This window comes from Gymnoscopelus braueri (assembly GCF_963280865.1).
Source record: "Gymnoscopelus braueri genome assembly, chromosome: 15".
Lineage (NCBI taxonomy): Eukaryota > Metazoa > Chordata > Actinopteri > Myctophiformes > Myctophidae > Gymnoscopelus > Gymnoscopelus braueri.
The window spans coordinates 22,758,314-22,771,847 of NC_137620.1; the positions used below are offsets into that span (position 1 = coordinate 22,758,314).

General features: G+C 41.2%; 1 protein-coding gene across 2 annotated transcripts in view; it reads left to right on the forward strand.

Annotated features, from left to right (window-relative positions):
- The window catches only part of col25a1 (collagen type XXV alpha 1 chain), a 202,396-nt gene that overhangs the window by 94,556 nt on the left and 94,306 nt on the right, over nucleotides 1-13,534 (forward strand). For both annotated transcript variants that reach the window (XM_080452033.1, XM_080452034.1), the window contains exon 3: nucleotides 12,002-12,054. In XM_080452033.1, the coding sequence (XP_080308159.1) occupies nucleotides 12,002-12,054 (53 nt within the window). The remainder of the gene's footprint in view (nucleotides 1-12,001; nucleotides 12,055-13,534) is intronic.

Below are 13,534 nucleotides of genomic sequence, written 5' to 3' on the forward strand. Positions count from 1 at the left end.
CATTCACTGTGTTATAAAACAGCAGTAATAAGGTTAATGTTTTGAAATGCCGTCTTCAGACAAGTAATACTCTGAAGAATTTAGTGCCGGCCTTTAACTTAAACACATATAGTGTGTACAAACACACAGAACTTCTTTTGGAACGGTTTTTGGTGCCCTCCGCAGTTCATTTCAGGGAAAAAGAAAGATAGCAACATTCTTCTGGCAACAGATTACCACTTTCTTGTGATTATGGAATTTGCTCGTAAATTGGTCTGGTGGATAATTTGCAAAGCCCCATAGCAGGGTGTGTATGCCAAGATATAACATGGTTAACACTAAAAAAGAAACCATTAAGTTCCGCTGTGGATTTGGTCTTATCCTGGCCAAGCCATGCTTGGCTTATCTCAACATGTTGCCCGTTTTCATTTTCAAGTAAATGAAATTTTGCTAATTGGAAAATTTCCATTTTATTGTCTTTGGAGAACATAAAAGTATTCATCCATGGCTGACACAGTTATGCTCTCTCTGGCCATGTAAGGAGCATAACTTCAAGTTTTGACAGAACAGTGATGTCTCTGCTCTGCAACTGTCTGATACAGTTGTCAAACTGGCCTCCAACGCCAATTTAACTTATCCCATAAGGACTGGACTGTATAGGCCTACTTGGCAGATCGATGGGCTTATTATTGACCCTCCAACCCCCACCCCCGCCCCATCAGGGAGTGTGTTCTGCCTCCAGCGGGACCGCAGTGTGCACCACGGGGAGGGTAATTGCCGTTTGCAGTGCACAGGGGGTTGGGTCTCAAGTATCCCGGCACTCCGTCCCGTTGCCAGAGGGAAACGCATTGATCTCCGAAGGTGATGAAAAGCCTCTCTGAAAGGCCTTGCTTCCTCCGTGCGACTGCTCCCTAGCCTCCATGCTGAAGCGGAGCAAAAGCGTTGATGATCCATGCATGGTCTGCCGGCTATGGACGTTATCCACGTCATTTGTCTTTCGTGTGTGTCAGAACTCCTGAGAAGGACTGCTTGTTCTGTAATAGTTTTCAGCCTATGAAACTGTGTGTGTGTGTGTGTGTGTGTGTGTGTGTGTGTGTGTGTGTGTGTGTGTGTGTGTGTGTGTGTGTGTGTGTGTGTGTGTGTGTGTGTGTGTGTGTGTGTGTGTGTGTGTGTGTGTGCATACTGAATACTCACAGGGACTGCCAAACAACAATACTTCTCAATCAAGTGGGCCTGGTGAGGCATAATGTAGCGTTTGCAATCACTGTGACATTGGACAAGGCTATTTTTGGTGTCAGTGGCAGTTCAATGAAGCGAAGATGCATTTTTAATACTATAGTTTAAATCTGCTTGACAGAGTGCTAATGGAGCTTACAGTCATGGACACGTTCCTCAAAACCTAATGGAGGGACTCGTGGTTTAACCACATGAACCCTAGCGTCCCTATTCTGGGCATGTCGTAATAGGCGAACATTCTGTGAAAATAGCACATCAGAAGATCTACAAGGTCACAACGCATTCCGTTGCAAGCTTATACTGTAAATTGGCTATATTCAGCAAAGAGATGTTGGTGTAGAGGAAAAAATTTAAGGGGCCCATGACAGACCCCCGGGGAGCCCCGGTCAATGAATTATATGGTTTAAGTGGATAATGAACTGATAACTGGCATCTGGACAAACACAGAGGCAGACCAGAGCTCCAAAAAAGAAATGGCGCCCACTTACAAATTAAGCAGGAGACACAGAGGGCAGGGCTGTGAATTTATTTCATGTCAACAACAGCTCCCCGTACTGCACTGCTGTTGAGTGTCCACATGGGCAGGACTGCGGAAGGCATGCATCATTAACTTGTTTTTAATCAGCTGCTGCCTTGTGCGTAATTAATGCTACTTTATGTAATTAGCTTGAGATTCCTGCTGGGTGATGTCTTGGTACCGTTGACATTAACAAGTGTCCTGTTGGTAGCAGGGATTTGATTCTAACAACGTAATGACAACACTGCTGGCTTGCACTCCTGAGCATATCAGAATTCAGTGTGTTCATGCAGTCTGCTAAACTGAAATGGCAAAATTGAGTTTCATGGCCTTGTGTGGAGCGGGCGTCACTGTTCATTACGGTTTATGACTGTTCATTAGTTTAAATTCGGTCCCTAATCAGCTAGTCATCCTGCATTGTGGCTGCTGTATAAATCAAAATGTAAATTTCCAGCTCCCCAATTATACTCTTTCAAGCAGAAATATAAACACGCTGAACTGAGTCATAACAATACATTTATTAAAGTGAAAAACAAAGATTGCTTTCATTGAAAGTTCTGGACATGAATTCAATGATCGATTGTAGTCTGTCTTATTATGTTTCATCCACAAAACAAAAATGTGTATAGTACATTATGTCATGTGGAAAGCTTGTAGGCTACTTCCAAAACCATTACTTGTGTTCCAATAGAACCAATGTAGTTATCATTTAGTCACAATTGTTAACACTCTTGTTTATTATTTTCATTGGTTAAATATAGAATTTTAATGTTTTGTACATTTTATAAAACCCACAGACGCCACTTTAACCTGGCGTCCCTATTTTGGGCATGTCATTATAGGTGAAAATATTAAAAAACATTTTGACAAATTTTCAAACTCATAACACCCTGCTGAGCTTGTACAGTAGATTGCCATTTTTTGCTACTTTTGTGCAACAATGTCTATAAAATAGAGCTTAAGTGGTTAATAAATCGTATAGATTTAGTTGATTATAAAAATCTGATAATATATATATATATATATATATATATATATATATATATATATATATATATATATATATATATATATATAAAAACTAGAAAAGCGCACTCCTCAAAACAGAGTTCTGCGCTAGGCCAGGTTGCCTACCCAGTGCCCACAAAGTTTGGAAGTCTCCCATAGCCAATCGGAATGGAAAATGAACTGACAGATACTCTACAGCTTAATCACATGACCAGAGATAACGTGTACCAATTTGTGTGAGTTTTGGACAAAATCTGTAGGAGTAGTAGCAAAAAGTGTGTTTTGAAGAAAACGCGAAATGGCGGAAAATCTTGACATGCCATAAATGGCTTCATGATCCAAATAATTATTTTTTTCATGTACAGTATGAGCTATGGTTCTAGAATTATAGGCCAAAAGGTGAAGGGGCCTGTTATAGCACCACCATGAGGCTGATTTGAAAGACGGACAGGAGCGAAAACATACTGTAGTCCCCGGCCTTTGGCTATCCGGCCTGGCAGAGACAAAAAGTACTACTGCTTCAAGATTAATCGAAAAAGTTAGAATTGCTAAGAAAATAATCAACAGTTGCAGCTCTACTATGAACAGGTTATGGGATATGACAGTGTATGAGCCAACATGGCACAGGAACACAAACTTGTGTTACTGTTCTCAAATTGCTTCAGATACAGGTCTGATAAAATTAAAGCAATGTGTGCATTCAGTCAGTACATGTAAAAATTGGACACAATGGCTTCTTTTCTGTGCAACGGGCTGGATTTAATGGTAAGGTGTTATTTAGGAAAAGGCTATAATCATTATATTTATTCAGGAAATGGGTTGTAATGTAGAACACTGTTGCAGGAAATAAGGATAACGAGGATTTATGCCACAGAATCTGAAAATAATGTGAAAAATGCTTCAGAATAGTGTTTTTCAAGGCCTGGGTCGAGACTCATATGTGGTTATTGAGAAGGTTAAAACAGGCCCCCAAACTGGTCTTTGTAATGTGTTGCCAAAACCCATTTGAGTCCCGAGCAACATAAGGCAGACTGGATTCAATACAGAAGGCTTGTACAGTAGGTGTACAGTCTAAAGCAGGGGTCTTCAAAAGGGGGTCCGCCAAATCTTTGTATGATAGGACATTTTTTTTACATTAACCACTTAAACCCTATAGCATCCGTATTCTAAGGAGAACTTTAGCCAAAAATAGCAGATCTACAAGCTCACAACGCCTCGTGCTGCGAGGCGTTGGGATCGGCTATTTTCGGCAAAGAGAGGGAAAAAAGAGCAGACTGAAAGGTCAAGTTTACTAAGTATTGACGGTTTAAGTGGTTAGATGTCTGAAAATACACATTAACATGAATCTAACATACACTGATGACAGTGCTGTCAAACAAGTCTATGAAGCTACAGTATCTATGAAATCTATGACAAAGTTTAATCTGCAACACAATTTTACACAATATTTAGTGGGGGGTCCCTGCTTCATCTCTCTCTCAGCTAGGGGTCCTTGGCCTGAAAAACGTTGAAGACCTCTGGTCTAAAAGCAGTTTTTTTGTATCCGTGGTCATCTACAACGGCCCGCAAAATCAATTTTGTCTTGAAAGGAGCCAAATGATTCTAATTACTTGAATGCCTTGGCTTTAGAACAAGGTAAATACTAGTGTTGGTCTTTAGAAACGGCTTAGCCTTGAATAGTGACGTTATTTTCTAACCATGTTGTGGCTAACCAATCAGATTGTGGGGAAATGGAAACCTCCGTCTAATTTACAGGAGTTGAACTTCCAGGGACAACAATGCCTGTTAACTTAAAGGGAATTGCAAACATCCATCTCATGTTACAGTTCCTAACAAGAGGTTTGATGTTATGTCTGAACTGAACGCAAAAGTAGTCTTGTGTGCCTTTGTAAAAGCCCCGACCACTGACCAGCCTGTAGCTGACCTCTGCAAAGCTGTGACAGCTATTAAAAGCTAATGCACAGAGACAAAGCGGATGGTGTGCTGTGCCTGTGCTTCCAGTAAACAAGCACATATAAATTTACAGGGTTCGTTACAGAGCTTCAGTGATGGACGGCCTGCATCTTCAGGTTATGCCAAAAACATTTAGACAATGATACGGTGAGTTAGATACTGTGTTGTCTCATGGGGGGCTGAAGAGCTGCATGTTTGGCATAGAAGGGATCTGGTTTTTTTTAAAGACGTTTCCTTAACTTCCTCCAACCCCTTTCTAATTGGTCCCCCTACAGTACTTTCTCAGTCTTTGTTTTTGTTTTACTGTCAAGTTGACAGGGGGTGAAGGAATTAAGGGATTAATGGTAGGTAGAATTTAGAAAGCTCAGTGAGAGGGTTACTTGCTCGAGTATTGACCACTTGAAGCACGTAGTTACAAATTAAGTTAATTTGCAGACCAAGTTGTGTTGAAGGAATCGTTACGATTCCTTCAACACAACTCTCTGTTAGAGACGACCTGGTCTGATAATGATTTGTTGGAGACATGGCCCATATCTTGGTCTGTTCGTACCTGTTTTATTCTAAGACTAACTCAAGTTTTGAAAGGCCTCTCTGTGCTGCAAAGATACAGAGATACATTAGTAAAATAACTATTTTGTCTTTGGAAAAGCCCAGATATATTCCACAATGTAGCTATGTAGGCCAAACCATCAGTCCAAACAGTGTAGCTGGCAGACGGTGCATTTCATATTTCTGACAACAATACCCATCCCCCTTAAAGAATCAGGGAACAGTGACATTGGTAGACGACAAGGCTGAAATTGCGGTTCAATTTACATATTTTCCCCTTGACAGTGGACCCAATGTTCCGTGAATTAGCATTTCATGTATTGATTTATTCATTGTCATGCAGCCTAATAAGGATCTTGGATCGAAATTGTCCTCCTGTCCGCCAGGGCTTTTCCACAAAAATGTACTTGTTAAGTAAAAAAGAAAAGAAAATGAAAAATTGCAGGACGGCAAGCCAGCTTTTGTGGAGCACAAGCCCTGTCCTGACCTGGATACTCGACTGTTGGCATCACTTACCAGGTTTAATGAATTCATTCATCTGTGTTGTGGGGTTAAATGGAACATAATAAAGTCTATTTAGACAGACCACTGATCCTTGTGAAATGCCCCTGAGACCCTCTATTCGAGTGACTTTTTGAAGAATGTTGGAACTCTGCCAAGTTTAAATATCGCTGCCAGTGAGACGCAAAATGTCCAGCGAGCATCCATTTGGCGTCCGTTCCCCTCAGAATTGCACTACACGCAATGACACTGAGCTTGGTGGTTTATTGACGTTATGTCTATATAGAGAAGCATATCATTTGAAGATTGTGAAGATCTCAAGTCAGACAGGTGGCATCACCTCGCATTCTATGTTTGGTTCAAATGAAAACCTGCGATGTCGTCAACGTCCATGGCACATCGTTGGCCAGCACTGATGTATCACCTGGATTAAAACCCGGGTCTCCCATGTTGGAAGCCAAGCATCTACTGTAACTCTCACCAAAAAGGGCATTGGCAAAGGAAGATACAGTATCAGGCCTCCGGCCACCACGTTGACCCCACCCCCCAACGGGGTGTCATTCCACAGGAGGTATAAGAGTCTAGGAGGACATTTTGGAGCATTGGCCAGGGTGTCGTGTGGAATTGAGGGACAGATATCCTGTGTTTGCTGATCTACTGTAAGTGCAGGAAGGGTTAAATAGCTGATCTACAAGCTGACAACACGTCCCGGATTCGTCGTGTTGCAGATGCGGCGCTTTGTGGGCTTGTAGATCTGTTATTTTTGGCGCTAAGAGATTGAAGCATTTGAATGTTGTGGAGACAAATTGCAGCGGTCTGAATTACCCTCTAGGGAGATTGAAGATCAGGCATGCCGCAGCATTCTGGATCAGTTGTAGGGGTTTGAGAAAGCATGCCGGCAGACCAGCAAGCAGGGAGTTGCAGTAATCAAGCATGGAGATGACTGAGGCTTGGATAAGGAGTCGGGCAGACTCCTTGGTGAGGAAGAGGCTGATACTCCTGTAAACTCAGGTCTCGATTTACAATTTAAAAATGTTGGCATTTGGCAGACGCTCTTATCCGGAGTGACTTACAAAGTGCAAGAGGTCTCCCAGATGGGAAAGCAAACATCTACCGTTCATTCAAAGGGGACCGCCCCACCCCCACCCCCTTGACCAAGGAAGATAGACTTCTGGTCTTCAGAGATGGTTGTTTTGCTACACCAGGAAGAGTAAATTCAATCGGGTCAATTGGGAATCGATGTCTTTAATCTAAAAGTGCATCCACTGCACACCAAATCATCTGTTAAGTGATTGTTATTGTGCTTGTCAAAGCATATAATTTGGAAATACTGAAACAAAGAAAACTTGTGTTAGGCGCACATATAGTATCTGGACTATCACTCATGTGATCTGAAGGATTTGGCAAGATTATTTTCTGCCTGTGTAATTTATTTCCTTCAGGCATCTACAACCTGAAGGTTTCTCGTGTTCTCCAAACATCTAACCGTGACCAATTAGATTGAAGAGAGTTATGACTTTGGGCTTACAGGAGACACTCAGACTACTTCATACTTCTCCACAACATTTAAGCATCATTTACAATAATGACCATGAGTTCTTCAAAGAGTTCTTTGGACTACAGGGCCTTTTAACCTTTGCTTGACTAAGAAACAGCTACACAGTTGCACGTCGGTATTTGAATAGAGTACACTCGCAATTAACATTTGAGCCGCATATTATTTCCATATGACTCATATTCTCATACTCATGTAAACAACAAGATCTGCTCATACTGTAGCACTTTTGGTGTCTATTAAATGGTTTGATCATTTACATTGCATTTCATTGCAAAATGACCCATGTCAAGTTGCAGTGGCAGTGGCACACCGATGAATGAAGGCACCACTATATTCTTGCATATGTGTGCACTTACCATTGATTTGATTTCATTATCTTAAATGTTTATGGCATTGTCACTGCTTGTTATTCATGAATATTGAGTTATTTTGAGTTTTATTTTACTGCTACTAAATATGCACCTGTAACTTATTTGTTTCATAAATGCATTTTATAAATTACATTGTCCTTCTGATCAGACTTTGGGAACTATTTGTGGAAATTGGCAAACCGGTGTGAATAGTCAACAGTGTGGTGGGTGGGCTGTAGAGACCAAGGTTTGCTATTTTCCGGAGCTGGAGCAGGGCGGTGTGCACGTGGTGAAGTGATGAGGCGTGTTGGATTAGGCTGAATATATTATCAGTGGGTGTGTGTTGCAGGTGGATTCAATGACCAACTACATTATTTTCATTATTGTTAAGAGCAGTACTGAGCAGCAAAATCCCCAGAAACTACAATTCTTCAAAAATCCTTCAAAAATATAAATTCTCACACTCGGAGCATGTGAAACAAGAGAAGAAAAAAAATGCAGAGTTATAAAAGTGGTAATGTTTATTCCAAAACTACAAATAAACCCCAATGGCAAAGAGTCCCCAAAACATCTGTTTTGTGCCTTCTTTTGGTTTTTCTGTTTTCTCTTTTTGAGCCCTTCTTACTTATTTGACATGTTTGTACTGTATTTGTAGGTTTGGAATAAACATTACTACTTTTATATCTCAACATGTCATCATTTCTTTGGCTTTCCATGCTTTGAGTGTGAGATGTTATTGAGAAGCCCATATTATCTGCTAGTACATGAAGAATAAACAAGATGCTATTTTGTCGCAGACAACGTGGAGACTTCACAAGGTCATTTTCGTGCACGTCACCAAACTGACCACTACGATCAAAGTATATTGTTGTTGTCAGGCAGAAAACCGTTGTCCAAAACCGTTACTTTTCAGTATATGGGGAAAAAAACGGTGTACCATTGGAACCAGTGTAGTTATTATTTAGTCACAAGCTCTTGTTAATACTTTTCAACTATTAAATATTTATAAAACCCACGGACAGAGTAAATCACTTATGGTACAGTATATGTACTGTATATATAGGTGAACATTTTCCCAAACTAAAAGAAATAGGGAAAATAGCTGATCTACAAGCTTGCAACACTTGATGATGTGACACATTGTGAGCTTGCCTTGTAGATAGGCTATTGTCACCACCTTTGCGTGATACTGTCATACTATGCAGTATAAAATGAGGCATATATGAAAAAAAACATTAAAAAGATTAAATGAAATATGGAGATACATTGTTTCTGACGATATGTGAAAACAATAGAGCCATTATGTGTACAGTCAACACAGGGTTAGTTTTTCAATGCTGCCAAGTGCCTGAGCCTTGAGTGCGCTAAGCGCACAGCTACAGTAACTTTCAATATGCTTGTATTTTTGTTTTGTTTTGTTTTGTCATAAACATGACATTCAAATCAGTGGGAAGTTTCATCACAAGTGCAATAGTTTTCAAGCATCTTAAAATGACTATTCAAACTAATCAATAATCAACTGATCACTAGGTGCCTTCTTTAATTTAAAAACTTTTTGAGAGACCATGTTGCGGTGAACAGTAGTAACAGGGTTTGATTTGTAAAATAAAACATTTTCTTAACCACTCAAACCACTCAAGCCACTCAAGCGAAAATAGCCAATCTACAAGCTCATAACGTGTTGTGACGTGTTGTGAGCTTGTAGCTCATGCTGTTTTTGCTATTCTACAATTTTTAAAACAACTGAATTAGTTTTAAACACCGACGTTAACATACTGTACTTTTAGATATGACAGGAAACGGGGAGAGAGAGATGGGGAGTGACACACGGCAAAGGTCATCGAGCTCAGGAATTGAACCTGAGACTTGCTGTTGGGCTGCATAGGGCCTATGTGGTATGCGCCTTAACCACTCAGCCATCGACGTCCCAACATACTGTACATTTTTTATCAAATTGGTAAATTGTGATATTATAAACATAAATACAGTATATCAATCAAACACCAGACAGTCTATATTTCCCAAAAGGAAATGCATGTATTTAATTCAGCGGGAGTCATATACTCCACCTGTTGTTCTGTACTGTAAGCTGTGTTTGGACCCTTCGTTGGCAGGGCCCCACGCTGTCCTGGAAGTCATCCAGTCCAAGGCAGCCAAATCAGAGGCCGAGGCTGAGCCAAACGGAGGGAACACGTTGAAAGCTAAACATCATACAGACAGTTGTGGAACATAAGTCTGCACTTCATATCCATCACGTCTGGGGTACTGCTGTACAGTAAATCTCCCATAGCATGATGTGTAACATCCATGTTTCCTTTGTTACACTCTTCCTTTAGCAACCTGCAATTTCTTTGCTCATGTGTAGCTCAGTGGTTCTCAACCTTTTTTTAGATCAGGGCCTACTTGAAAATCTCAAAAGCGTTTGGTGATCAGATGGGTGCTTTGTACAAATTACAAAGTCCATTTTTCTTTTTAATATCAATGCATTGCTATATACACATTTTAATATTTTCCCCAAAACCTCAAACATAATTTGTTTTAAAAATAATAATTATAGTGGAAATAGCCGATCTACTGTACAGGCGTTGCGTTGTGTTATTTTCAGTATATTTGATTCAGCTTTCGCTTCCTAGAAAAGTAGGCTAGTGGAGTCAAAAGTACAATACTTGTCTTTGAAATGTAGTGGAGTGAAAGTCATATGTATCCGGAAATTAGTACAGATACTCATAAAATGTACTTCAGTACATAAACTAGTCCTCTTTATTAACTAATGTATGTACTTAGTTACTGTCCACCACTGGTGGCATGTTAGGAGTTGGGCTAGTGACTGACTGATCAATTAAAACAGTATTGCAGCAACTGCTACCTCTGCTGTTGACTTTAGCGTAGAGTGATGAAGTCTTGAAGGTGGAGTACAGCAATTTAGAATGCGACACCAAAATGTATCATTGAACTGTAGGGGTTCTCCTTTTGAAATTCCACATTGTATTCTGTTATTTAAATTATCTTGAACATTGATTAGGACATACATGTTGTTCTTTGACAACACAGAGGTAAGAGGAGTATACAAAATGTGCATGATAGTTGTGCGTGTAGTGAGCGTGGCTGAGATCTGAATAATGTTTGCGGTGTGAAAACATATACTGTAGCTAGTCTTTCAGAGAGCCTTGGATTAGCACTGCTCTCCCTGGTGATTATGACTTTCACATGATGGTTCATACTTAAAGCAGTGGTAAAAGTACCTGCCCATCACTGCAGATTCTGGGGTTCGAATCCACTGCGGTGCATCCGGCTTTGTCGAGCGTCTATATGAATCCAATTGGCCCGTGTTCGGGGTAGGGAAGCTGGGCGGGGAGGGTGATATTTGTCATTGCACGTAGTCTTACGGGCTGTAGTGGCACCTGTCAGCGGGGAGTGTTGGGCGGGAGGAGTAGGATGGAAGGGGTTACATCCTCCTGGTGGGGGCCCCCTCACTGGCAGATGAGCTAGCAACAACAGCAGTGACAACACATAGCTAACGACTAAATTGGGGAGAAAAAGGGGTAAAAAGCAAGTCTATAGTGTTTGTCGCTATTATTGACCATCCCCAATGGTTATATCCACAGAGATGGAAAGTTCACTATTCAAGTTCTATCATTACTTTTCATTACCTGTAGGAAAATGTCCACAGAAACACAAAATGCCCATCATGGCAAACAAAAAGTGGTTTCTAGCAGTCAGCCTCAACAAGGCAATAAAAGTGTCCTCACACGGACGAAGAATCCGAATGCTGGGCAAGATCTGCTTTAAAGTTCCCCAGAGATTGTCCGGTCAGCACTGAAGACTGCCCAAGTACAATGCAGTCGAGTCTTCAGCACGTAAAACTTAACAAAGCGTGTAATTGTTTTACTCTTCCAGCTGAGCATTAGCAGATTGATTGTGTTCACAGGGAGCAGAAGGGGAGAGGTGAAGTAAAAATGATTGTTATAAAAACAAATTAAAAATCAGGGCATCCAAGCTTAAGCTTACTAGTATAGTAGGTGGAAAATAAAATCTAATACAAAATCTAATAAAGACATAAGAGCGAAAAGCTCAACGCCTGTGGCAACAGTGAGTGTGTGTGTGTTCCTTGTTTCCAGTCCAGTTTGTACCTAAATTGTGCCTAAATACTTAATGAACCTTGAGATTTTGAGGTTCGTACTGTATGTAGTCCAAAGGCAATATTTTTTCGCTGCCTCTTCCTCATCCCGCACTGAGGCGGTTTGAACCTGAACATCCTGCAATATAAACGGAAACTGTGGAACATGAAACTCAAACAAGGACAATCTGATTGTGAACTGAAAATAATGCATTGTGCTCCTCTCTTGGCAGGCCCACCGGGAAAGCGAGGAAGAAGAGGACGCAATGGAGAAACTGGTATGTTTGTGTGTGTGAGACCACAGATCACTTGAGTCTCTGTCCAGAAAAGATTCCGAGATAATGCCGTCGAACACCAATAATTCATGCTTATGCGTGCAATCGTGTAAAACAATCATGAGAAAGTATACATCTTCGGAGGCCAGGATAGGTGATAGATATGTCATTTGTGGCATGGTGACTTTAGATTTTGGTATGAACCTACACACAGCTACAGTATGTGGCTTCAGAGAACCATCAGAATGTAACAGCAAGGTTGAAAGACTAAACCGTGCACTGCTTTGTTAAACCTCTCTTGAGAAGGGAAGATGTAAGCGCAGCATTACTGTGGCCAACCTTCACCATGTCTCTGTTTACATATTCCCCATCGCACAGTACCTCAGTATGTGGAGTCAGCGAGAGGTCGACCCATGTCCAACATGAACATGTAATGGCTGCTTGAGGCCTGGTGGCTGTCATGTTTTCAGATGGTGATATTGAGTTCAGGGCCATTCCCAGTTTGCAAGACCTCTGAGCCAGACCATGCTCTTCCCTCCCTCCGGTTGCCACTCTCTCTCCTCTCTGGCTCATGAAACTCAGTCCTGCCTTGGGTTAAGACCTCAGGGAAGGGCCTTTTTTGCACGCACGCACACGCACACACACACACACACACACACACACACACACACACACACACACACACGCACACGCACACACACACAGAGTGTAACCACAAATTGAATTCACAGAGGGAACATATACTTGGCAGGCAGTCACGTCGCGTCCACACTCCACACACCTAATAGAAGAACGCGATAATGGGCACTGGAGCCTACCGGCACTCTGACACTGAGACTTCACAATGGCAGAGCAGGCCTGGACCCTGTCCGCTGGGCCAAAGGTGCTCGCTCGCTCGTAAAAGCAAATCAGAAAGACAGAGCCGATGTATGGTCCCCCGATTATTTCAATGGGGATGGGGAAATAATATGTTGTTTGAAGGTTACAAAGCCATCTTTGATGGAAAAAAAAGGTTTTGTTGAACTCTGATATTGATGTTAATTCGTGTGACTACTTTTTTAAAGTCATTGGAATTAAACATAATCAGCTATCAGGGCTGTATTTCAAACAACCTCTAGTATGAGCATCAAAGTATCTGTTCCATCCTTCTTTTTTTATTTTGCCAAATTAATTTCAAATCCTGTTCTTGCGGCTGTGCTCTCCGTTTCGGGTCTCGAGCGTACAGCCATGCATCACAGTGTGGTATGGCTCTCTGCCCTATATGATTTTTCTTATTTACATAATATTACAGTCATCCAGTGTATGACTGGAAATACACGGAAGATGGAAAAAAGAAGGAAAATGATAGATAGACAACAGTTAAATGTTCTGGTCGGCTGCGCCTCTGAGATCCATCAGTTTTGTTTATGCAACACTTAACTGTCCAATAAACATATATCATGCCAACATATTTCAAATGGCACTGTTGTGCACAAGCCAGTACATCATACT